This window comes from Ahaetulla prasina, chromosome 1 (assembly GCF_028640845.1).
Source record: "Ahaetulla prasina isolate Xishuangbanna chromosome 1, ASM2864084v1, whole genome shotgun sequence".
Taxonomy (NCBI): domain Eukaryota; kingdom Metazoa; phylum Chordata; class Lepidosauria; order Squamata; family Colubridae; genus Ahaetulla; species Ahaetulla prasina.
Genome location: NC_080539.1, coordinates 246178388 through 246206174, shown reverse-complemented (window position 1 = coordinate 246206174; position 27787 = coordinate 246178388). Strand labels below are relative to the sequence as shown.

The window sequence follows — 27787 nt, the reverse complement described above, 5'->3', positions numbered from 1 at the left end:
CTGTTGTAAGTCGAGGGTTGCCTGTCTATCACCGGGATTTTAAGACCTGGGTGGAAGTCGCTGGTCAACCTGGCCCAGACCCGGATAAGGCAAAGGCTCTCCGACACCGTTCAGAGCAGAACTCAGCTCAGGATGAACTCGAAAGTATCTCGAATAAGGGATTGGAATCTCCGTATGCCAACCGTTAAAAATCCATCCGCTCCCCTCACGGGCCGATCATCGACCCGTAGAACCAGCAACTGATCTTGTCGTCAGAGCGAACGCGGCCCGCGGAGATCACCGGGCGCCAATAGGCGACGTCACGCGACGTCCTCTTCAACGGGCCAGCGCGCGAGGAGTGTGACGTGTCAGGGTCCCAGAATTCCGCGCGGGAAGCTTTATACCAGCGGCGGTTTCGGCGGCCGATGGTGCCGTGTCGACAAACCCAGGTAATTCCGCCTCCTCGCGCTCCCCTCGCCCCTCCAGCCTTTTTTTTCCTCCGGTTGCTTAGCAACCGAGACAGCCGCCAGGCGAAGCGCGGGCCCTCAGTTGAGGCTCTGGGCCAAGGGTGTAAATGGTGTGGTGCGGACGCGTTGGCACCCTTGGATGAATGTCGCCTTCCTGGATGACAGTCGTCATCGGTGCCTTTTACCGTCTACGCTTGGAGAGCTCGGGACGCCATAAGCGCTCGCCTCCGCGAATGGGAGACCTGTCGCCATCATGGCAACAAACAAGCCTTGCTGCCGTTTGTGTCTTCCGTGCGCTTTCTGGGCTTCGAAAATTCTTCCGACGAGGTTCGAGAGCAAAACGTCTCCTCGTCAGCTTGGCGTGGTCCTATAACCCGAGGAAAAAGCCCCGATGTCTCTTTCTAAGCGGAGAACCACCCCTAAATGTGTAGAAGTGAACTCGTGCTTGGCTAATCTTTCACGGGGGTGGGGGAGCTATAGGAAGGATCTGAAAAATTAAATAACTTTATTTTACAGACAGTCGGATAGGTCTGCTTCTTAAGCTCGGTGCTGGTGAACTATGAGAGGGCCTGTTAATAGCTGTGTGGAAAAACTGATTTGTTTGTTTTTTCCTAACTGGATATTGAGCGAGAAAGGGTGAGAAGTTTGTGGGCATCCTAATCTAGAGCTACCCAGTTTGGGCTGCAATCATCTGGACAACCACTAGATGATGGCTGAGGTGGGAAGGGTCTATAATTTTTTGCTGACGCCTGATGATTTGGCGGCTTTTTATAGCCCAGATATAAGTAGCTCATTTTTTTTTATTGTGAATATTATTACAGCAGTCAGGATTGGGTTTGCTAAAAACTGGAAAAATGAGAAATTACCTTTGGAAGACGAAATAATTAGGAAGATGATGGAATGTGCAGAGATGAGTAAATTGACATTTGAAATTAGAGATCAAGAAGATAAGCAATATTATGAAATATGGGATTTATTTTACCAGTGGTTAGAAGGAAAGATACGTTAGACAAGACAATATAAGATATGTAGATGAAAGACATGTTTAAGTGGAGATTGGACAAGAAGATATGTAAACACCCCTTCAGCACATTGTAATTGTTTGATGAGAATGTGTGTATTTTTTGTTGTTATGGAAAAATAAAAACTTAAAAAAAAAAAAGTAGCTCATTTTTTCTGCCAAGAAAGATAGTTTTCTTGTTTGTGAAATGTAATTTCCGGCAGCCAGGATGTCCAATGGAAAGTGAAGCTGGGAGTTTTAATTCAACATATGGGGGGGAAAAGTTCTCAATTTTTTCTTATTCAGGGTAGCTATTCAAGCGTTGCAATTGAAAGTTATTGCAGAGATTAGTAAAGATAGTGATATAGGTAAGGCAGTCTTGCCCACAGTGGTGTCTTCCAGATATGTTGACTGCAATTCCCATCAACCTGAAACAATATTTAATGGGAATTTTGTAGTCTTGTACACTTGACGAGTGCTGCATTGTGGAAGATCATAGCTACTTTAGCATTCAATTGAGGTTATTCGGGAATTATGTATTATTTTCTATATAATCTAGTATTGGAAGTTTTCTAAACAGGTGCAAAGCAAGATGAAAAATCAATGTACATCTACTCATAAGCACTATTGAATAATATAAGAAATTGTATACGATTGCTGCTTTTAAAGGTTTCAGAGGACTCTTACAGGAGTCCTTCTTGTATTGTTTTAACATCAGTTTCAATAAACAAAATAAGGTAAACAATAAAATATACGCTTCTCTTTAACTGAGTCAGTTACAGTATTACATTTTGAAACATTTGGAATATATCTGTATGAATGTGTATATTAATGGTTGGCTGATATCTGTTTCCAAGAAATTGTAAGAGTGTTTTAAAAAAATAAAATTAAGACCATTTATATTTAGTTTAAAGTCAGGGTTTCACATTTAGTAGTACAGCACTTATTTGCCCATCAGGTTTTGCAGTGGTAGCTCTTTGCTGACCATGCATAACAGCCTTTATCCTACTTCAATAGTGGATCAGAGGGGGAGATCTAGCTACTCATGTTATTCATGTTCTCATCACTACTTGGTTGAATTCCACAATGTGCTCCACATTGAACACTAGAAGTTACATTTGGCACCGAATAGTCCTCCTCTTAGCTGGCATGTGTCACCAGGAACATAAAACTCCTATATTCTTCCAGAACGTTTCTAGGTGCAATTCAAAGTGGTGTTTCACCTTACAAAGTCTCCAAAGGCTGATTTTGTTCTGTTGATTTTTCCCATTGTTTTATTATTACTTATTACATTACTTACCATTTATTTTTGATATTTAATATATGTGTTCATTTACTTCTGGGAGTCCTAGCAAATTATAGGTAGTCCTCATTTAATGACCACTCATTCAGCATCCATTCAAACTGCAGTTTTGCCTGGTCATAGATTACACACACAGAGTTTTAGTAGTCTGTAGACAGATGTGATTGAGTAGGCATAGCCCGGCGTTTAGTGCAAACCGGGCAAATATGTAATGCCATAATGATTTTGGGGAGTATAGTACAGATAGTCCTAGACTTGCAATCATAATTGAGCCTAAAATTTCCATGCTAAGCAAGTCAGTTGTTAAGTGAGTTTTGCTCCCTTTTATGACCCTTTTGCCACAATTAAGCAAATCACTGCAATTATTAAGTGATTTAAGTAGTCATTAAATGAATTTGGCTTCCTCCATTGACTTTTGTTGTTGGAAACTGACTGGGAAGGTTACCAATGATGATCACATTATTTCAGGACAATGTAATTATCATAAATACATAGCATTGCCAAGCACACAAATTTTGATTACATGACTATAGGAATGCTGCAAACTGGTCGTAAGTCACTTTTTTCAGTACCACTATAACTTCCAACAGTAACTAAATAAATGGTGGTTGTAAGTCAAGAACTACCTGTATATTATATTTTTCCACATGCTTAATTTGATATCTAAATTAAATGTCAACAGGCTGAAAAATCTGTGTCTGAAGTGATTGGGTGAATATGATATACCTAGGAGGTTATAATGGTTGAATAGACAACTACCTAAACATGGACCTTATTTGTCTAGTCTTTCTTCTAAATATAAAGAAGATCCTAACTTGGTACTATTTCTTGAAGACGTCCCAAATATTTTCAGGTAGCAGTATCTGATCTTCTTCAGAATCACTCCTCTTACTCTGGAGAAATAAAGTTGTCTTGTCATGGAAACATGCAACACTGGCTCAATAAGGTGAGGGTCTGTAGGCATGTCATTATTATACTAGTAAATAAACTGGAGTCTTCTTTCCAACTTGAAAAGAATTATGTGGCTGATAAGACGTTCCTGGCCTAAACATTGGAGTTTTAAAGCAAAGAGAAAACTTAATTATTCATCAGATGGGAGCTGTAACTTCATGTAAGAACTGCAATTGTTTGAAATAACAGATATGGACTGTACCCAGGGAGATCTTGTAGTTTGTTTGTTAAAATTATTTCCATAATGCTACATTCCAAAATGATTCCTGATGGTTTCTGGTAGTATTAAAAAAAATCATAAAAAGACAGTCATTAAAACTCAATTAAAATATCCAATTAACAGCATCACCTCAGCAACCAATCTCAATCATCTCCTTTTATAAATACTGTGAAGTGAGACTTGAATATTTCTTAATTATATTTTGTGTATTTTACAAAATGCTGCCTAGAATGCAGTTTAAATTCCTATTATGAATTATTACCAGCAATACCTTTTGCATTATGAATGTTTTAATAAACTGTTTTCAGCATTATAAAGTATAATATATTTAATGACTTGGAACAATATCTCAAACTAAATCATCTGGTACATAGCATAGTGCTGATTATCATATAGTGAAAACAGGAGTGGGGACACTTAGATACATTTGTAGGCAGTTCCCCTCTGTCACTGAAATCCCTAAAGTGAGGCAAACTTCCCAAACCGCCCAGTGTGGGAGACTATGGAATCTTGGTGGTTAGAGAAAGGATAGAAAATAGAAAATATGGTAATAGTGGAATGTAGTACCTTGGAAACAAATATTACTGCCTAGAACACTAAACTGGAACATTCCTGGTACCATGTATATATGTTAGTGGTTATGTGGTCTTCTCTTCGTGTTTGCTTCCAGTTAGAACTGCTTAGTGGAATAACTAGCGAATAGAATATTATTCTGTTTCTAATTTAACCCGGACTGGTAAGCTGCCAGTTAGGTAGCCATCCTGGTAAGAAAGAATAAGCTCTAGGCAACCAGTTTTTGAAAGCTAGAGGAGAACTCAAATGCAAATGGTTTTGATAATTATATGAAAAGGAACGGATCAGTAGGTATTTTTGTAGCTTGCTCGTGTTAAATATTGTGAAACTAACTTAGTCATCAGATAATAATAAATCTAGATGGCATTATAAATGAAGGGGAAAAATAAATATAATCTTATTTGTGTGCTCTGTTCTAGATTTTACTTTTTATTGTTGGCAATGTCCATTATCTTGTCTGCCTCAGTGGTCCGTGTGAGAGATGGACTCCCCTTATCCGCTTCTACTGATTATGAGCAAAACACAGCTGTACAGGAATGCCGAAAGTACTTTAAAGGTCTTGCAAAGAGACTCACTGAGCTTCCAGACCGATGCACCTTACAAGCAGGAAAGTATAACATAAAGTAAGTTTTCTTTGGCATGTGTATTCTTTCTGCTCTTTATTGTTTCATATAACCTAGATACAGTAGTTGCTCTAATAACAGTGAAGAAGGCATCTTTTTGCTACAGGACATTTAGAAATTACATTCTTGTTAAGAAGCATTCCTCCTCAAATCTGCAAATCTATTACTCTTATCTGCAGAGGCCCTGCTCTTGAACTACTGCCAGAACAAGGAGCTTAAGAGACAGGGCAACCCCTTTGAGGGATTTACTTATCACAGATTTGATTGCCCTAATGATTTCCGTAGAATTATTTTAAGCAAGATTCTTCTGGGTCCATCTCTTTGTGTCTCGAATATTGAATCTTTGGGCAGTGCAAGACTTGGCATAAAAAACTGCTTGCATGCTAACTTTGTTAACTGCAGTGTAATCTATGGCAGCACTTATAATTATATCATAGACTCAGTTGTATCTTCTATATTATTTAAGGAAGATAACCCTCTTATGCCACTTAACCCTATATTTTTATTGTACCAATATTATATTTTGAAAAGTTTATTTATAAAGAAAAACCAGATAAATTTTATAACGCTTTCCTTGTGTTTGTAAAATGCATCTTCTATATTATTTAAGAAGAATAAACTTGATGTTCCAATCTCCCCATTTTTCTGTACTATTATATTTTTGAAATTTTTTAAAGATGGGACAGGCAGATAGTATATTTTTTATAACATGTGCTACATACTTTTAATAGAATAGAATAGAATAGAATTTTATTGGCCAAGTGTGATTGGACACACAAGGAATTTGTCTTGGTGCATATGCTCTCAGTGTACATAAAAGAAAAGATACGTTCATCAAGGTACAACATTTACAACACAATTGATGGTCAATATATCAATATAAATCATAAGGATTGCCAGCAACAAGTTATAGTCATACAGTCATAAGTGGAAAGAGATTGGTGATGGGAACTATGAAACGATTAATAGTAGTGCAGATTCAGTAAATAGTCTGACAGTGTTGAGGGAATTATTTGTTTAGCAGAGTGATGGCCTTCGGGAAAAAACTGTTCTTGTGTCTAGTTGTTCTGGTGTGCAGTGCTCTATAGCGTCGTTTTGAGGGTAGGAGTTGAAACAGTTTATGTCCAGGATGCGAGGGATCTGCAAATATTTTCACGGCTCTCTTCTTGATTCGTGCAGTATACAGGTCCTCAATGGAAGGCAAGTTGGTAGCAATTATTTTTTCTGCAGTTCTAATTATCCTCTGAAGTCTGTGTTTTTCTTGTTGGGTTGCAGAACCGAACCAGACAGTTATAGAGGTGCAAATGACAGACTCAATAATTCCTCTGTAGAAGATGAACTTTAAGATGAACTTTAAGATGAACTTTAAGATGAACTACCCTCTAGGTTACATTTTATCAAGAAAATAAATGGGAAAATCTGTGTAATTCTGTGTAAAGGAATGTAAATTGCCTCATGCACAATGCAAAGATAGAATATTTATCTTATTGACATTTATACCCTCTGCATTTGATGGATTCAATCTTAATATATAAATTTCCTGAGATACTTCTGATAAATTCTTGATGTTTCAGAAATAAAATATTCCTAAAATAAACAAGCAAATGTATCAGCATAATTATTTAAGCAATGTTGAATGTATGGCATATGCACAAAATTGTCTTAGAATTGCTGTTTTGAATGCATAAGAAAATGATGGATTAATGGATTATTTTAACAGAATTCTTCATAAATGAAAAGCATAAGCATATGCTAAAATTTTAATTAGAAGTGCAGATTTTTACATTTTATAATAAATTGACTTAATGTCCTGCTGGATTCTGATGAAGAGGCATCCTTGCTAAAAAAACATTTCACTCTCTCACGCAGTGAGATAATTCTGTTGGCCTTTTTTGTTATGGAATGAAATAGATGTGTAGTTAGGAATAACTGATAAATAAAATATTTTGAAAACCGTAGCCTTTATTTATCTATTTCCTCTCTTCCTCTTTGAAGGAGAAAAACTCATCTTCATTCTTCTGATGTTTTTAAGTATATTTGTATATGAGAGAACAAGGGAGATACAAATTATGCTACACCCATACTTATCCATCCCCCCACCTGCCCTCTTTTTAAAGAACATATTAACTACTAATAGGTAATAGCAAAACATTAAATCCAAGTAAAACTTAATTGTTCTGTGAAAATAGCATTATAGTTAGAGATAGATAGAATATTATAATCTCCTTACGGAACTATGGAACCATGCTGGGAAGAGTTCAGTGGCTTCTGGGGATACATTCTCTGAATCAGAAATAGCCTGGATCTAAAACATGTCCAGCATACTTTAAACTGCTTCTGGTTCAAAAGATTTACCTTTGGGAATCACTCCCAGAACAGCATGATCCAAGACGAGGTTCAGCAAGATCACATTCTGTTTTTGATTCAGTGAGTTTTGTATGCCCTTAATTTATTTTCTCATGAATAGTAATACTTTCATTAGACTCATCATTATTTCTCTTGTTGTAGTTATGTGTAAAGCCTACCTAAACTAATCTGTGAATACATTATTTTAATTTTGAAATATTAAAGACACATTTTTCCTCCCCCACCAAAACACAGCTTTATTAGTTCCCTGGGAGTGAGTTATATGATGCTCTGCACTGAAAATTATCCCAACGTCCTTGCCTTCTGCTTCCTGGATGAGCTTCAAAAGGAGTTCATTACCACATACAACATGATGAAGACAAATACAGCAGTCAGACCTTACTGTTTCATTGAATTTGGTAAGGGGTTCATCACTTTCTTCAAGAACTGGCTTGATTTTGGGCTTCTAAACGTGTGTAATATATTTACTTCAGCATAGTTTACAAAATGTAGTATTTTGCATTCTTTTTAGTTATGACATAAAAGAACACAACTTGGCATTAAAATATTCATTCAATCACTGTTTGATTCACAAGCAATGTACAGTGATCTAAAAATCACTTCCAAATGCGTGACAACAATATTATTTCATAGGGATTTGGAGCAGCCCAATGGATCTGTTTTATTCAGGAGTAATTCTCCTGCAGATATGGAATCCGGATCTTCTACACTTATGAACAAGGAGGAAAAGGTGCTTTAGAATATCTAGGAGGTTTAGATTTTTGCTGCCTCTTGCAACTTACCATGAATATGTGATGAATTGCATTACTAATATTTAGTATATATTGACCTGTCAGTTTCATTAAAACTGCCTAATGTTTAAATCATTTTTGTTAAATGTTTTCCATAGACACATGTTCATGCTCTCTCTTTCTTGCACTCTGTTTATAATCTTCTGCGGCCTGAGATTTTATTTTTTTTTGAAATGACTATTTAAGACACCAGTGGTTTATTGTTGTTTGAGTGCATGGTTTTATGAATGTCCTGCCTTGGTATGGGTTCTCAAGGCAATATTTATGGGAGTCTTCTATGGTGTTACCTTCAAAACAGAAAGCTTGTGAAATAGGTAGAACTTGAGAGTGGTTGAGGTCAATTTTAATATCCTTAGTGCATAAGTAAATTATATTGGAAATACATTTAATTTCATTATTTGTGTTTGTTAATCTACAAACCATGATCTTATAGAAGCTTTGTAGTCCTAAAAATCCTATTAATGGGATCTGCCATATATATGGAATAATTCAAAAAGCAGCCCTACTTTTTTTAAAAAAACCAAACTCTAATCTAACAAAAGTAGAGAGGAAAGCCATATTTTTTATTTTTCAGAGATCCAAGGCTCAACTTTCATTGAATTTGTAATATCAGAAATATCATATTATAAGATTATATACACACTTGGAAACCAGAAAAGGGCTTACTACTCAGAATTGAAATAAACTTTAACATGGACAAATGTCTGGAGTACTGGTACTTGTTCATATTACAAAGCCTTAAAAATTGGCATAATTTATAAACAGTCCACAGTTTTCAGAAACCAGAGGAATGTACAGTAAGACATGGGATGACTATATTTCACACAGCTTGATGTCTCTTAGGGCCCTGTGTTCTGCTTATTTTATGACCATCTCACTTAATGCCTACTGTTTCCGTGGGGAGACAATAAAATTTATATATTTATTTCTGTCATATCCTACAGTAATCTGCATAGATTCCTGGTGATTCACAACATTAAAACAATATTGAAACCAAGGCAACAATATAGTAATAATGCACTGCAGTAATACAGATGGCATGAATTCCTCATTCCCCAAATACTGTCTGGAAAATCTCTGATTTTAATAGCTTCTGGAAAGCTATTAAAATGGGTGCTGATCTGAGCTCAGTGGGGAAGCTGTTTCCATAAAATAAAGACTGCAGCAGAAAAAACATTGCCTCTGAGCCTTTCTTCGTTAACCACCTTAATAGGAAGCAGTTAACTGTTAACATATTTTTGGAGGGAAGTGTACCAGTTGCCCCCTCAGATCCTGTTCATTCATTCTGGCAGAGGATGTGTTCATCCTGGGGTGGATGAGCAAAGAACATCTGGATTATGTGCCAAGGATATAATATCCCCAGCAGGTTCCCCTAAGGTCTAAAATTCATCACAGTCACTAGCTAAAGAAGTGAAAATTATCAAAAGAAGAAGAGGAACCAAAACCAAGAAAGACAAAGAACTTAATCAAAACTTTCGAAGAGCTGTTAGAAAGATACAAGAAGAAGTATTACAAGAACTTCTGTAAAGACATTGAAGGCAGACAGGAGTTCAAAAAGACCTCTGAACTCAGATTTCAACCTCGAATTAGCATACCAAAAGATGCCAGTAGATAGATAACGCAGATGCTACTCCATGTAAAGTACATTGCAGTAATCTAGTCATCTGGGAATAATTACTTGAACCACATTGCCAGTAATAATGAAATAGTGCATTTCACCTCTCAGCTTTATAATAATATACTCATTTTTTAAAAAATATTTTATTGACAATAAAGGGTGCAAATCTAAGTGAGATTACACTGGGGTAAACTCTTAAGAATTTAAATGGATTATATTTTTATGTCAACGTGTATAATGGCGCATCAGGTTTGATAAGCACAGTGATACTTACCATGAAATTATACTTAGGCTGAGAATAAGTAGAAATGTTTAAAAAACCACCATTTCACCACCCTTGCAGTCACTATAATGTGTATTTTGCTAACTATTAATTTGTGGTTGTCACGCTGTGCTTATATTCTATAGGAAAGTATTTCAGGCTATAGGTGATGGCATTCTAAATATTGTGAATATAATGCCTTTATTCAGAAAACTGCCTGGAGCTCAGAACAAATGCTTATTTTTCCTAAGAAAGTTCTCTGAATTACAAGAAAAATTAAATCAAGTGTAATTAATTAATTATATTAGTTGCACTTTCAGGCTTGCCATTGCATGCAACATTAGTTTATTCATAATTAAAATTGTAGCATTTAATCTTCTGGTGCTGCAAAATTAATTAGCCCATGATATACTAGGTAGAAAGCAGCAGCAGCATTAAAATTTTCCATAGTGGATGTAAGTATTTTAAATAATGAATTCAAATGTGTGCATCTGAGATGTATGTTGTCCATAAAGCTATGGGGTCCCCAGTGATGTTTTCATCAAAAATCTAAAGGGGGTTGCTTTAATTTTATACAGATAATTTTATTCAGAGGACCAAACAAAGATACAACAATCCACGATCTCTGTCAACAAGGATAAATCTTGCTGACATGCAAACAGAAATTAGACTGAGACCACCTTACCAGATTTCCCTGTCAGAACTCTGTTCAGCCAATGGATATCCATATGGATCTCTACAAGAAAACAAAGACACAAGAAAAATGTCTCCAGGTGAGATGATGGATTTAAGTTTACTTATTCAAATTTACTTATTTTGGGATAAAGGTAGAGATTGATCTGTTTGGTTTACTGCATTCCTTTTGTAAATTTCATGACCAACTGCAACATGAGGACTTTGGTAATGTTGGATTTTGAATGACTTACTTAAGCTCAGATGGGGGAAGGGATTCTGAGCTGGTTTCTCAGTACAGTGTGAAGAACTTCTTTTCCTTGGTGTCCCAGTGAAAAGTTACTGTTCACAAAGATAGTTTCATCACATTATGAATGATGTGTGTGTATGAGAGAGAGGGAATTAGGGACTTTGACCCAGAAAAAGATAAGAGTGCCGTCTCCCAGGAAACCATAGATTTGATAAGTCATTATTCTCCCTAAAATCAGAAGACGAGATTGAATGAGAATGAATACCCAATCCCTGGCCAATTGTTTCAATGACATCATAAAATTCTACATTAAAAAACAATGATAGAACTTGATCAGTCTATAGTGGTCATCTATAAGAACTCAGTGTTGTAATGGAGATTAAGAACTAATTTTAAAGCCTATTTTATTATGGTGGTTTTGACAAGTAGATTTTAGATATATGTTTGAATGAGTATTTAAAACTATTCTTTTATCCCAGTAGCTTCTCCCCAATTACATGTTAAGCTGTCCACAACTTGGACAGCTTAACATGTAACAACTTTGCTTTGCTTCTTGGTAGCAAAGTTTGGAAAAAGCACTGGTCAGACAGAAGCAGTCATCTTCTCTAGAGAAATGGCCTTTGTCATTTCTGAGCATTTTCTGACTTCATGAACTACTTTGGAGAGCCTTTTCTGCCCACAAGGTAGAATGGCACCCCTCTTTCTATCAGTGTTACAGCTCATTAACTTCATTGTTGGCACCTTTACACTTCGCTGATTTAGACAGAATGATTTAACATATGGTTCGTTCACCTTATTGTCTCTCTCTCTATGTTGCCTAGACTACAGGGGGTTTTGCCCTGTGGTTCCCCCCCATTCAATTTCTGTCTCAATTGTAGAATCTCATAATAACACTTGTACACACATTCAGTTTGAATTGGCAGTTATGTGTGCGTATAGTTGGCATTTCGTGGAAGAGATGAATATCAGGAAAGGTGCTTACAGTCTATATTCTCTTTGCTCTTTATCTTTGCTTCTTCATCGCTCTTGCAATCATGGAGAGAATGGCAAATTTGGAGCTCTTTTGTATCCCAGAAAAATAAAATGCCTACTAGAGTGTGGGGTCCTTGGGGCTTTTCTGAGCTTGGTGGTTTTCTTGCAGAAGTTTCATTACCAAAGTAGGTAACATCTTCATATTGCTAATGAAATGTCTGCAAGAAAACCATCAAGCTCAGAGACACCCAAGGACCCCCCAGTTCAGAACTACATATATTTCTATTGAAATATAAGAGTTTCAAAATCTTGTGAGTTGTCATACATCTTTTAGCTTTCCTCTGATTCATTTTGCAATGTTCTGTTCAACAGAGGTCTAAAACCAAACCCATCTCGCAGAACCCCTTTAGGATCAGCATGGCCTGCCATTAGATAAGAGATATCCATATAGTTGACCAAAGGATAATTGGCTAGAATTAGAATTAATTAAAAAAAGGAAATGAGTCTGGAATATTTTTTGTACTATTCCATATCTTATAATGAAAAATATATGCATATGGGGCGTTTGTAATCTTCTGTACCCTCTTTCAGAAGTAACTTTTGATGCTTCTGAATAAGTATATTTACCATGGGCTTTAAAATCACTCTTTAGTCCTGTAACATGCTTTAACAAAGAAAAAACTGAAATGTGAAAAAGTACAATTTTAAAAGCCTTATTTTACTTATTCATTGGCTAATTGTAACTTTATGTCTGTGTTTTTATTTTGTGAATTTAAGTCTTACACTGCATAGTTTAGGTACATTAGTTTGATACAGGTAGTCCTTGACTTACAACCATTCATTTAGTGGCCATTTGAAGTTACAGTGGCACTGGAAAACGTGAGATGACCATTTCTCACATGACTTATAGCATCTCCATGGTCATACGATCAAAATTTGAATGTATGCAAATGTATTTATGATATTTGCAGTGTCCTGGGTCATGTGATCACCTTTTGCGACCAGACAAGCAAAGTCAATGGGGAAATCAGATTCACTTAACAACCATGTTACTAACTTAACAACCAGTGATTCACTTAACAACTGTGGCAAGAAAGATTGTAAAATTAACAACTGTCTCATTTAGTAATGGAAATTATGAGTTCGGTTGTGGTCATAAGTCGAGGACTACCTGCATGTTATTACATCTTGTAGAAATGAAGTTTCTAGTTAAGCAAACAAAATAAATACATTTTTCTACTAGGGGGAGGCTGCATTTTAATCTGCACAATAATTCAGCAATTTCTAATGTGCATTTCCAGGTAAACATAAAAGTTGCAAATTGACCACTCATGCCCTCAATTAAGCTTTGTTTCCTCATTTAAAGTATTTTGTCTAGAACAAGACAAAAACTGAGAAAAATAGCATTAGCAGGTTTTGCTCAAACATTAAAAAAAGCTTTTAAAATATTTATAATATTTTCTTCTCTCTGCTACCAGCCCCTCACCAACGACTGGAACCTGTGACGCTATCGGGAATTGTTTCCTTTCTTCTTAGCCTTTTATGTGCTGCTTTGAATTTAATTCGTGGTTTTCATGCTATAGAGAGTCTTCTACAGGTACTGTTATATTCATAACTTTGAAACAAGAAAAAATATTTTTAAGATTAAGAGTGTAACTTTATTTTTTCAAATAATTTAACAGCGTTTAGCAGTAAAATAACTCTGGAATAGTAATTGGATAAGACCATTGTCTTTCCCTATCAGGCTGAATTTGCATTCCTGAGCTGAAGTGTTTGCCATCTCAGTTTCCTAGTTTCATGAAAGAGCAAGAGGGGTTTTTGATGCAGACATGTTACAGACATAATTCTCTTTTTCTTTTTCTCTCTCCCCCCACCCTCCCCTCTTTCCTTCCCTCCCTCCCTCTTCACCCAGCTTTCTTAAAAGGAAATAGAGGCCATAGATAAATCTGGAATGGACTATGTTAAATGTCTAAAAGCTGCATTCCTTGTTAAATAGTCAAGGGAAGTGGGAATCTGGGTTGCTTATCTATGTCTGTCACATAAAATAGGTTGACGCTGATATGTTTTAAGTGTTTTCCTAGTGCCATGATGGCGAACCTATGGCACGTGTGCTGGAAGTGGTACGCAGAGCCATTTCACCTGGCACGCACGGTGTCGGCCATTCCTCTTCCGGGTTTCCAGCGCACGCATGTGCATTGGCCAGCTAGTCTTCTAGTTATTGGTGCACATGCTCATGCAATGAACAGCTGATCTTCATGTGTGCGGCAGTGCCAGAAACTGGAAGTTCAGCTGGCCAGCTGATTGTCGCGCACACATGTGTGCCAGTAAACAGAAGACTAGCTGACTGGTGCGCATGCATACATACCCCAGGACATTCACCCCCTTGCCAGCTAGGAGCGCTCCCCAGGTCCAAAAAATCGATTTGGCAAATAAGCACCCTGGTCCCGATCTCTCCTGAATAGCCTTCAGACATGAACTGAACCCGCACTGCAGCCACACGTTAATTTACAGGGGCCTCTACTTTCAGTAATACCATCCAGGTGCTGGTGGGTGGGTAGGGGGATCGAGAGAGTCAAGGGTTAACTTTTCAGCACCTCCCATCCCACGATCCAAACCCAACTAGCTTCTCCACGTCCCAAGGATACCTTCCCCTGCGTTCAGCAGCCACTTCTACTGGCTTCACCTTCTTGCAACCACCCGAGCCAACTGTTGCAAGCTGAGGAGGATGCGGGGCAACAATCGCATCCCTGTCTCGAAGTCCCCTCTCGACTCCGGATGGGTCTTGCAGCCAATGTTGGGGAAGGAGCAGAAGGGCGGCTGGCTTGGCCATTGGCTCAACTGGCAGCGCAGCAGTGGGTATGGTGGAGATCGGGCGACAGATCCAACCCCAGGCGGTGCGGCACCCCCACCTGACCCCCACCGACGAGCCAGGCTCTCCGGCCATCGCAGGGGGAGGTGGCATGCCCACAGTCCATGGGACATGTGCAGCCGGTGGAGCGAGTCAAGAGGGTTTCTTGGCCCTGCTTTGACGGCCATGTTGTCACCTGTGCAGGCAGCCCATCCTCCCCACCCTCACCAGCTGCTGGTCCACCAAAGCCCCACCAGCTAAACCTGTTGGGCCGACGGTTCCCAGCAGGAGGACCCCCACAGGCAGGGCGGCAGAGGCCGTGCATTCGGAGGCCGAAGTAGCCTGTCCAAGACGCTACCAGACGGGGAACAGCCGCTTCTTTGTCTCACCAGGGAACGGGCTGGTACCTGGTTGCCCTCTGGCCCGGTGATGCATGCTGAGCTCGCCAAAAGACTCACAGTCAAGCGTGGCAGGGTGATGTGGTTCTCGGCATGGGGCAGCCGGGTTGCTCAAGTGTCCCAACCCACCAGGCAAGGGAAAAGTAGTGGTGGGCCCTGCCTGGCTGTGGCCCACAGAAAGCCTGGCTGGCAAATGGCTGGGGAAGCCTGCGGGCGGTGGACCGGCAGGGGAGTCACGAAGCTGCCAAAGTGGCTGAGAGGCAGAGATTCGGCCGAGGCTGACAGACCGAGAGGCCGCTGGTCTGTGGTCACCTGGCTCCCTTTGTAGTCCACACATGTATTGAAAATGACAGATGAATAAAATTTCCAAAGTGAAACAATCTCAGCTGAAAAGGAAAAAAAAATGTATCTCAGCTAAGAGTAAAAAAAAATGCTGCCCCGTGCACCTCAGCTGGCCAGTTGGGCGGGGAGGGAGGGGGGGAAGCCCAGGTCACCCGTCCTTGCCACCGCCACCCCCTCACCCCTGGTGGCGGTTGCTGTCGCTCTGCCACTTCCAGGCATGGAGCAGGCTGTTCCTGCCAGCAAAGGTTGGTGGAGGAGGCTTTCCAGGTCCAAAAAAAGGCATAGGAGGGGCGAAAGCACATGCGCAGGGGGCTGGAGGTGTATCCGCGGTTTGGGGCGCATGCGTGGGGCAGGGTCCTCTGCGCCTGTGCAGTGGGGTGTGCATTGCATTATGGGTGCTGGCACGCGTGTGAGTTGTCGCTTATGTGCACTTTCAGTACCCCAAGGAAAAAAGGGTTCGCCATCACTGTTCTAGTGCATGCTAATATTTGCTGCTGATTATAAGGGAATTCAGAATGTATTAATCCAGACAGATATGCTATTTCAGATAATTCCTTATGAAGGGATGGAATCACTATATCCATGGTGAGAGTCAAAGACATTTGCACATCACATTTGCGCTCTCTCTTCCCACTCCCTCTCCCTCCCCCTCCCCCTCATTCTCTCTCGTTCTGCCTGTCTCTGTCTCTCCCTCTTAGAATCTTAGAATGCAGACATGCTACAAAAACTCCCTCTACTTTTGAAGATGAGAATGTGTACCGGGGTGGGTTTCAACATTTTTTACTACTGGTTCTGTGGGTGTGGCTTGGGGGGCATGGCTTGGTGGCCGTGGCAGGGGAAGGATACTGTAAAATCTCCATTCCCACCCCAATCCAGGGGAAGATTACTGCAAAATCCCCATTTCCTCCCAATAAACTGGGACTCAGGAAGCAGAGAATAGATGGGGGCAGGGCCAGTCAGCATTTTTACGACTGGTTCTCTGAACTACTCAAAATTTCCGCTTCCGGGGAGACGACTTCCGGTGTCCAGTGGCAACGGTCGTCTGGAGGCTTCTCCTGCCTCCAGTGCCCGAATCCGGCCGCCGCCGAGGCCCCCAGGGGCCAGGTGTTCCGAAAAGGACACCTGCCGCACGGACGGCTCGCCAGGGGTCTCCCAGCCGACATACAGGACTGGGGGGACCGATGCTGGCGCGTCCTAGGCTCGGCGGGGTTTGGAGGCCACAGGCCACGGCCATTACTTTGGTCGTCGCCTGGGCGCTGTGCCCGGTGACACGGGGCTTTGGATTTATAACTGCAGCAGCCTGGTGGTGAACAGGAGCGGAGAAGAATTGAGGAATGGAGAAGGGAAGGGATATCGGTGGCGAGTGGAGTGCTCCGGAGTGCGGGGGTTTTCTCCCCTGCGGTTGGAAGGAGCACGAGTCATTCTGGAGAGAGGAGAACTTAAAATAAGAAGATTACCGGTTTTGTGGAGCTCTGGAGAGAAGAGGTGATGGAGAAATTTAGGAGGGAGGTTTGAGGCCCCCCTCCTCTGGGGAACAGTGGTGGCGCCCAGCCTTCACTATGAGAATCTTGATGACATCACTTCCCTTCGGCTTCCTGGTTGACTAACTGTACTCTGGACTCGTTGCTCCTGTGGGTGCCCCCTGGTGGATCCGGAGGAAATTACAAGGGTACTGTGCTTGCCTGAGGATTTTGAATTTTTTTTTTAAATGGCAAAGGTCAGAGCCCAACTGCTGGAGAGATGGAGAGAATTCTGGAAAAGTTATCCAATATGGACAAGAAACTGGATGATTTGCAAAGAGGCCAAACGGAAATAAGAGCAGAAATTGTGACTATCCAAAAGGATTTAAAGGATACTCAACAAGTCTCAGCAGAAAACAAGCAGAAAGTGGAAGGTCTGAGGGTGAGATGCGGGCAGTGCAGAAAAGAGAGGAGACGACAGGCAATGCTGTGCTTGGACTACAGATGGATAAAATGTCTTATTTCCTTAGGTTTCAAAATTTGGAAGAAGTGGACCAAGAAGATTTGAGAGATGTTGTGACTAAATTGTTGGGAGAATTTCTTGGGAGAGGTGTTGATTTCATGAATTGGGATGTGGATCGAGTTTATAGAGTTAATTCACAATATGCACGCACGCATGCAGTTCCCAGAGAGGTTCATGTCAAATTTGTGAGAAGAGAGACGAGATGAAATTCTTAGAAAACATAGGAGTGGGGCACTGACTTATAGGGGCAGGAGATAGCCATTCTGAGGCAGATTCCCAGACAGGTACGTGAAATGAGAAAGAAATATTACTTTTGTCAAGCAAATTGTACCAGAAGGAGTAGGCTTCAGATGGCTGATGCCAGAGGATTGATGATTTTCCGGGAGGGCATTACGAAAAAATTAGTACAATTGCGGAGGCTACGGCCTCGTGGAGGAACACAAAGCCCTCCTGGAATTAGATGACCCAGGAATTGAAGAAGGGAGGTTATAGACCATGGGGCGGAGGCGGCTGCCGCTGTTGCGGCCCTGGAGTTGGGTCAGGCTGAACCCAGAGTTCTGAGATCCAAAACTAGGAAGTGACAAAGATATTTGGTATTGTGTTGGTTTTCCTTATTCTCTTTTGTATGATATTCTGTTTATTCTTGACCCTTCTTTATTGCGTATGTAAGATTTGTAAACTTAGCTATTTCGTGTTACCTGCTTGCCATATGGCTGTTGTATGTGTTTAAAATTTGAGTAAAATTCTTATCTTGCATAAGAAAAATGAAAATTTACCATACCTGATATGTATTTGTATAAACCTTTTTTGACCAATAAAAACTTTTTGAACAAAAAAAAAAAAAAAAAAAAAAAAAAAATTCCGCTTCCGGTTCTCCAGAACTGATCAGAACCTGCTAAAGCCCACCTCTGATGTGTACATATTGTCCACTTATTAACAAAGGCGATACCTTGATTGCTTTAGTATTTCCTTGTTTTAGTCTACCATGCGTATTAAAAGGTTAAAAACTTTGATTTCAAAACTGTATTTATCAATTGAGTTAAATTTCTGCCTTTTGTATTATTATTAATGAACAGTATGTGCTTTGGGCACCATTCCAGTCTTCCTCTGCATTTTTCTCCCTCCCCTGTTACTTACCTGAATACATTCACATATTCCTCTTTTCTCTCTCGCCCTCTCAGATGGAAGAACTCCTTTTTCTGGGAAGCAGGCCAACTGTAAACAATTATATATAATCCATTTGTACAGTGTAGTCATATAAAACACATATGGTGGGAAGGCAGGAATTTTGTTCTGGGTTAAACGGTCAAGTCCATTGAGAAACAAATGGGATTCGGATCTTCTGGGTCCAGATTCCCTGCCTAGGATCTTTAGGTATTCCAACTGACAGGAAAGTGCTGTATTATTCTTAGCTCTCTTGCCAAAATAATTGAATTTGTTCTCTGGGTTCCATGATTTATTAGTTTATAATTTTACTTTGTGAGAGCATAGCACCATCTGCTGGCTATGTTCTATTTTACATGATTCTTATTGAACCAAACTGCTCTGGTTTAAAGCCAAACTAAATATGAAAACAGCTGATCAGTTTGTTTAAAGGCAATATGCAGAAATTACTTGAAGTGGTAGCAGGGCTTGTGTCCAGTTCTAAGATTAAAAGATAAACATCAGGCAAACTGCTAAATTTCCCATCTCAACCCGGTCAAGACTTTACATAATCTGTCATGAAAACTTTACTTTTCTCCCAAGCTATTGATGGAACAGTCTACACAGGGCTTCAGGGAGAGTAGCCATGGATGGGAAATCAATTGACCCTTCTCACCCAAATGCTTAATACAGATTTATTGACCCACCAGTAAATCCCAGGGAGCAGTCAGTAAATGGAAAGAAAACACAGGTCACTTCTAGTTATTTGTCTAACTTGGTAATGTGATCAGCTGGACAGATATCAGGACCATTTTAATTTCAGTTTCTAATTACAGTACAAGGCTCCTCATGTGTGTGTTAAAATGAAGATGGATGACATCCAATTCATGCTTGTGGTTCCTGACTAGGGAAGGAAACTGCTGCTGCTGTTGTTGTTTATGATGATGATATGCAAGGATATTGATACAATTGACCATAGAAGACACCAAACTGCCAAACTCAATACAGGAAAGACTTGATTGAGTTCTGGAAAAGAGGTTCCAGAATTTCAGTATTTAAGATAGTAGTCTGTCTTCTTTACACACCATAAAATATGTTGATTTGAGAATGCTTATTGTGCCCTTTTTTTCAGAATGAAGAAGATGACTTCAGTTTTGTTATTGCCTTTTTCCTCGGCACAGCAGCTTGTTTATATCAGGTATATATGTATGTATGTATATATGTTTTGTCACTGGTCACAGCCCAGAACAGGCTTTAGGTTATAAGCATTCTCAGAACTCCACTGGATTTGGTCATTCTGCCTAGATGCTTGACTAATAAAAAATGAACCACATTGAATATATTCTAAGTGTGTGTTGGGGGGGTATTGCACAAGTTATTTTGGTGGGTTTGTACTATCACTGTAAAATTTTGTTGCTTTTATATGGTTCATTTAAATGATGCAAGGTGTGAGACATACTATGTTATGTTGCAAAGTAAATCTCTTTGAGTGCCGGAAGAGCATTCAGAGATAAAAGAGATATCTTCTTTATCTTCAGAACTCACCTTATTTTGTATTATGCATGATATTTGATAGAATTGCAGTTCAAGAAATTACTTAAAACATTGCAGTCAGTATAAAACAAATTTTACCTAAACACTCTATGTTGCCCAGAACATCCAGATTCTAATAGTCAACCAAGAGCACTATTATCATCTCTATATGGCTTCACAAGGCAGACTTGAGTGACAAATTTTAGTTTTCTGATGTGAGAATTTCTGAAAAGTCTTCAAAGTCAGAGGAAAGCAAACAGGTCTTTTCTTCCCCAAAAGAATAACAGTAGTATTGAAACTGTTTTTTTTCTTTATGTTGAGTAGAGGACTTTTTCTCTACTCACTTTCTTTGATCTCTACAGAATCGAGTAAAGTCCTACAAGCTATCGTTTAACTATGATCATTATTTTTTTTCTTTGCAGTGCTATCTGTTTGCATATTGCACGAGTTGGCGGAACATTAAATCTTTCCTAACATTTGGCTTAATCTGCTTGTGTAATATGTACCTATATGAATTGCGCAATCTCTGGCAGATCTTTTTTCATGTGACTGTGGGTGCTTTTTTAACGTTGCAAATCCGGCTAAGGCAGCCACAAGGAAAAGCTCCCGATTACAATGTGTGACGGATGTCCTCTGATAGTTTCACGGCAAACTTCATCCAAACAGTATTCTTCTCAGGACTGAAAAGCTTTGCTGTACGAAGAGAAGTTCCATGTACTCTGAGACACTAATAAGTCGACAGTGAAATTCTTCCTTAAAGAATTAAAAAAAAAAAAGTTTCAGAAACTAATTGGGATACAAATGCAATCCAATGCTGGAGAATATACCCCAAGGATAAATGAGAATTTGGAGGGCAGCATGAAAAGCTCCATATTCAGAACTCTGACAACGACAAGAATCTGTATTGGACCTGCTCGGCATATTAAGTGATTTCTCCAGTCCCAAGCCAGTTTTGCCTTTGTGAGGCAAGAGAAAAGGCTGAAATAAAGGGATGGTATTGCATATTAACAAACAGTTCGGTATGAATGAATTCCTAAATGCCAGATTATTGGATTGCACATAAATTTAATGGTGTGTGTCTGCATTTTCCTTAATTAAAACCTAACCCGGAAACCATCTGTTCCTGGGGATTAGTTCTTGAGCCCCAAAGGCCTGCCATCTAATGCTGAGTTAATTATGAACTGCATTAGTACTTCTTTTCCTTCTGTTTTCTTTCATGTGTTTTGAGAGACAGTTAGAAAATGATCTTATCTGTCCCAATGCATCAATAACATGACCACATTTTCTCTTTGGTTCCTTATCTAAAGTTTGAAGATTTAAAAAAAAAATCACTGTGATGATATAGTGGGAGGAGACAGACATTTTCTCTGTATAATATAAAATTGGAAAAGAAATTAAACAGGTGACTAGATGGGATGCGGGTTAATTTTTAGCCATTTCTCTCTCTCATGAAAGTATTTGGAGCAGACGAAACAGTTTTGGATCATTGCAATTTATTTATTTATTCGTATTATAACAGATTATAACACTGACAGAGCTCTAGGCAGTAAACACAATCCTTCCACCTTTCTCATGAATCACATGACTTGGTCTGAGAGAGCATGTCTTGTCCAATGTCATCCAGACGGTTGCTGTGCCTGAAGATGTACTAACACCTGGTCTTCCTGCTAGATCACTGTGGCTGTCATTGCCAATGTATAAACTGCAACGTGAACCACCTGTGCTAGCTAACTTTCGCATCCCCTGCAGATAAGGTACAAATAACATGGTAAGATGGAGGCTACAGCTATCCCCCCCCCCCCAAACACAGAGATTCAGTGTCTGAATTAAGCTTGTTTAGGCAAAAAGTAGGGCTTGACATTTAAAAAGATGAGTGCTATGAGCTAATTCCAGATGAAATTAGGAGCCATTAAAGTTCACTGAAATCAATACAAGGACCTTTAAGTTCATTTGAGATACTATCTCTGATGTGGGAATACAAGAACTGTTCAGAATATTGTTGAATATTGTCTAGCAATTTCTTAGCCTCTGAATGGTACTAATTTCTTAAATTTCTCTGGGTGAATTCTGTTGCAGAATAGAGTAAGACCGTGGTTCTCAACCTGTGGTCCATGGACTGCTGGAGGGTCATGATGTCATATGGGGGGGCGTCCACAAAGGCTTGAAGAAATGTTATGATTTAAATTTTGAGTTAAGCCTTGGGGGTCCGTGGCCATGGTCCGTGGCTACAAAAGGTATTTAAAGGAGGTCCATGGTGAAAAAATGGTTGAGAACCACTGGAGTAAAATCATATTGTCGACATTGGAAGAGCTAGGCAAAATTTGGTTCCAGCAAAAACTATTATTAAAAATTCCTCTTTGCATTATTAAATTACAATTTCTTACAACATTTGATTTTAAGGAAGAATTGTATTGAAGCACTTGTGCTAAAAGATAATTGGAAATTTTTCTTAAAAGGCTGCAAAAGAGGTGGATTTGTTTTTGGAGTACCTAATCCCCACTAATAACCTATTTGTTTCTTGACTTGAGTTGCATGTCATCTGCAAGTAGTGATAATTGTAGATTGATTCAGTAGAGGAAAAAGTCTTTGCTTGGGCTCGCATGGTACATTAAGCCATGATTTGCTTAATCACAATTTGAATAAGCCATAATTGGCTCAGTTAATATAATACAAAGCCAAAAAATAAATCTTACTGTGGCTTGGGTTTATACAAGCCCAACTTCTGTATTTTTGCCTGCAATATACAGTAATTTTCAGTGCTTCATGTATTAGATTCTTTTCTACAGTAATGTGATTAAGGTACTTTATGGGACTGCAATAAGCCAACAATGACAAGCCAGTGTTTTAATGCCTTAATTAAATTTATGGTGTGTATTCATAAATACACACCAGTAAAATAGCTCATGATAAATATTTCATTGAGGACCAAATGATGACTCTGTGTGTTCATATATATGTATATATTTTCCATTTTTCCAGAAAGAATATATCACAGAAAATATCTTTTGCTTTTTGTAATATAAATTTGCCTGCAGTTGTTTGTTGCTTGTTACCAGTTGTAGATTGATTCAGATAGGTGCCAAAGAGTTATTTTCAGTTAAGGATTGGGCAACTTTCATGAGTTTTAATTTCTAATGCCTCCCCCAAGTATGAATGCCATGTACTTGTGGTCAAAGATGAATGCCACTATATTCAACTATATGCAGATATCTTTCCACAAAGCTTGGTAGTAGATTTTTTTTGCTTGGATTTCAAAACTGTAGCTTGAAATGCTACTGCCATAATTATGCTTACAGGTCAGACTCTTTTATGGCTAAGACATCACTATAAATTATAATTAAATGAATTGGCAGTATTATATAATCGTACAATACAATAACTAATATACCAATCAATGTCCAAATGTACTAAGCCGTAGTCCAATTTAGTAAACATTTGTTCAGGTATCCAGGGTTGAAACTTATCCTCTGTTGCTGATGTCAAGCCCATAAAATACAGAAAGATTTCATCACGCTCTGTGATGGCAATATAACCAAATTCTGTGTTGTGTATGCAGAATTTTGTATCTTTGTAGTTGTCTAATTAGTGATAATTGCTGTTAGCTATTCAATGTTAGCTGCCAGCCCAGGCGTCATGGTCACTAGTTCCAATCAGCAATTTTCTGGAAGTTTTGGAAACCTAGTTTATAACATTTCCTGTGAAACAGAATAGTTTACTGCTTGCACACAGACTTGATTTTTAAAAAATGAATCTGACTGTTTATTCCCTCCATGCTGCTTAGAATGTTCTCAACATAAGCTATTTGGGTTTTTTGCTCTGTAAGTAAGCGCAAGAGAACAACTTAACAAGAAAAGGTTCTCTCTGTTGGATTCCATATTCCTTTTAACACCATTCCACATGCCCCCTAATTTCTTAATTTTTTCACACACACCTTATTCTAGTCATTTATTATCCAGCCAGAAGGTTGTGGAAAAGATGGTCAGACAGCAGCTACATAGGATTTTGGAATAAATTGTTTATCTGGACCTCTTTCAGTTGGATTTCAGACCAGGGTACAGTATCAGGACAACACTGGTCATACTTGTTGATTACCTTTGGCGGTTGATAGAGATGGAGGTTGTGCATCCATTCTTGTGCAACATGTTCTCTTGGGTTTTCAATATCATCAATCACAGTGTCCATTTGGATTGGTTATGGAAGATAGGAGTGGGAAAAACTATATTGCAACCTCAGCCTCCATTGATGGGGAGAGAGTGTGCTCCTGGCCTCTTATTTTGGGATTTCTCCAGGCTCAAGATTCCAAAAAACCCTCTCCTTTTTACATGGAACTACTAGGTAATGTCATTTGTCAGTTCAGGATCTATATCAGTATGCTGATGATTCCCAGTGCCCTGGTCACTTCATGATTGAATCAGTGCGGCATGCTATACATGGGACTACTCTTGAAGATCATCCGGAAGCTACAATTGGTTCAAAATGCGGTACATAAACAATAATGAGTAGCAGTAACTGCTGTTTGTCAGACTGCATTGGTTGTCAATCAACTTTCGGATGCAATTCAAGTTGCTGTCATCACCTATCAAGCCCTTCATGACACTGGGCTTGGATATGTGAGGAACTGCCTGTCTCCAGTTGTTTCTGCCTGTCTGGTACATTCAGGCAGTGAAGGTATGTGTTCCAGGTTCCTTTTACAGGTAGTCCTTGACTTAACAACCACAACTGACTCCAAATTTCTGTGACTAAGGAAGAGAGTTATTGAGTTTTGTTCCATTTTATGACCTTTCTTGCCACAGTTAAATGAATCACTGCAATTAAATGATTCTTAACGGTGGTTAATTGAATCTTGCTTCACTAATTACATTGTCATGTTGCAAAAGGTGATCACATGACCCCAGAACACTATAACTATTATGAATACATGCCAGTTGCCTGGTTTTGATCATATGACTATGGGGATGCTGCAATGGTCATAAGGGTGAAAAACAGTTATGAGTCACTTTTTTCAGTGTCATTATAAAGATCACTAAATTAATGATTGTAAGCCGAGGGCTACCAGTGTTACTGCCGTTTTAAGAGATTGAGGTAGTGTGTCTTCTCTGCCATGGCCCCTACACTTGGAACAGGGTTTCCCCTCTCCCCAAGAGATTTGGACAACACCCTCTAGAGGAGGGGTCTCCAATCTTGGCAAGTTTATGACTTGTGGACTTCAACTCCCAGAATTCCTCAGCCAGCACATGCTGGCTGAGAAATTCTGGGAGTTGAAATCCACAAGTCATAAAGTCAAGGTTGGTGACCTCTGCTCTAGAGTTTGCAAAAGTCCTTAAGGCCTGGCCTCAGTCCCAGTTTTATGGTTCAGATATTTGTCAGGCCCCATTTGTGGTTTTCTATTATTGTTTTGACTTGTTTCAGTCTGCACTGCATTTTATGATTTTAACTATTTTTACGATTTTTAAATTTTGCAAACCACCCAGAGTAAGCATCTGTAATAAATTTAAATAAATAAACAACCAAGAACAGCACAGGAAACAGCAGAGCAGCAACAGAGATAATGATAATGACTTCAATATGCTAGAAGCATAAATGTTCATTTGAACCTCACTATTTTTTTATTGAGAAATGAGATTACTTCTTAAATCAGTTATCTAAAAAGTATCTTCAGGCATCTGTATCTTTTCAGAGCATGAACCAAACTTCAAAAATATTCTTCGTTCAAGACATTTTCAAGCAGTTGAGAGATACGCAGTCATCTGAATAAGTTAAATACACACATTAAAAGTATTGGTGTTTTCAACATAATTCACCAGACATATGTGACCTTCGTTTCAACAATATTTATTTAGCATATGGTGGTATACAGTATTTGCCAGGATACTACAATGCTAATTCAGAGGAGTAGTTTGGCTGCCAATTTACTAGCTCAGTTGAGACATGTTCATGTGCTTTCCAAGGTGCGCCATAGGAGAGCAAGCTAGTTTTGCATCAGAAAGAAAGACGAGCAGCGTCATCTAAGGCCCTCTCCCTCACAAATGGGTGTCACAACTGGTAAGGTTCATAACCAGCAGGAATCTGCCAATCTGCCTGCCTGCGTGTACCATCAGCTTGTCTCCCCACTGAAGTGGCATCCATTTATTTACTCACCTAGGACATACTTTTGAACTGCTAGGGGAGCAGAAGCTGAGCAACTGAGAGAACGTCTGGAAAAATGAGCATTGGTTAGACAAGACAAAACTAGAGTTACTGGGCCCCAGAACTAGAAGACAGGTTTGGCAAAATCCAAACAACATTTCACCATAACCTGATCCAACTATGGTAGTTGAGAGCTTATAGTTTTGGGCTGGGTGGTTCACCATCCCAGAATCTACTGTGAATTCTTCATCATACCAGAGGACACTCAGGAGTAATGTGAGACCATCTATCAGAAGAGTGCACCCAAACTGAAAGTGAACCTTGCAACATGACAATAACCCTAAGCATTCCAGTAAATCCACCAAGGAATAGCTGGGGGAGGGGGGCGGGAGGGGAAGAGAAGGAAGCTTCTAGAATGGCTGAATCAAAACCCAAATCTAAATTCCATCAAAATGGTGCGGGGTGATTTGAAACTGGCTGTGCGTATGAGAACCTTTGAAACATTTTAACAGCTGAAAAAAAATCTGCATGGATGATGGAAAAAAATTCCAGTCAATATCAGAGATTGGGAGACAGTTCTAAGGAATGTCTAGCATATAGAATATAGAATAACAGAGTTGGAAGGGACCTTGGAGGTCTTCTAGTCCAACCCCCTGCTTAGGCAGGAAACCCTACACCACATCATTTGTTTCCACCCATTGCTTCGTGTCCTGCCCTCAGGTGCTTTGGAGAATAGCTTGACTTCCTCTTTGTGGCAGCCCCTGAGATAATGGAACACTAGTACAGGTGAAACTCAAAAAATTAGAATAGCGTGCAAAAGTTCATTTATTTCAGTAATGCAGCTTAAAAGGTGAAACTAATATATGAGATAGGCTCATTACATGCAAAGCAAGATAGTTCACACCTTGATTTGTCATAATTTTGATGAATTAAGGCTGACAGCTCATGAAAACCCCAAATTCACAATCTCAGAAAATTAGACTATTACATGAAATCAATAAAACAAGGATTGTACATAGAACAATATCAGACCTCTGAAAAGTATAAGCATGCATATGTACTCAATACTTGGTTTGGGCCCCTTTTGCATCAATTACTGCCTCAATGTGGCGTGGCATGAATGCTATCAGCCTGTGGCACTGCTGAGGTGTTATGGAAGACCAAGATGCTTCAATAGTGCCCTTCAGCTCTTCTGCATTGTTCAGTCTCATGTCTCATCTTTCTCTGGGTAATGTCCCATAGATTCTCTATGGGGTTTCAGGTCAGGTGAGTTTGCTGGCCAATCAAGCACAGTAATCCCATGGGCACTGAACCAGGTTTTGGTTCTTTTGGCAGTTTGGGCAGGTGCCAAGTCCTGTTGGAAAAT

At 39.4% G+C, this 27787-nt stretch overlaps 1 protein-coding gene across 1 annotated transcript; it reads left to right on the top strand.

The window, feature by feature from the left end:
• The first annotated feature begins 126 nt into the window (after positions 1–126).
• SEC22A (SEC22 homolog A, vesicle trafficking protein) lies at positions 127–23054 on the top strand. Its single transcript, XM_058195234.1, has 7 exons — positions 127–428; positions 4913–5116; positions 7718–7881; positions 10733–10927; positions 13527–13645; positions 19895–19960; positions 20718–23054. The coding sequence occupies exons 2-7, from the start codon at positions 4935–4937 to the stop codon at positions 20916–20918; spliced, it is 927 nt and encodes a 308-aa protein (XP_058051217.1). The 5' UTR covers positions 127–428; positions 4913–4934; the 3' UTR covers positions 20919–23054.
• Positions 23055–27787: the final 4733 nt, after the last annotated feature.

Excerpts from the sequence above, each read along its gene's own strand:
- SEC22A (XM_058195234.1), top strand. The coding sequence starts at position 4,935 with ATGTCCATTATCTTGTCTGCCTCAGTGGTCCGTGTGAGAGATGGACTC. Across the intron at positions 13,646-19,894 it reads CTATAGAGAGTCTTCTACAG|AATGAAGAAGATGACTTCAG; the intron begins GTACTGTTATAT and ends CCTTTTTTTCAG. Across the intron at positions 19,961-20,717 it reads CAGCAGCTTGTTTATATCAG|TGCTATCTGTTTGCATATTG; the intron begins GTATATATGTAT and ends TTTTCTTTGCAG.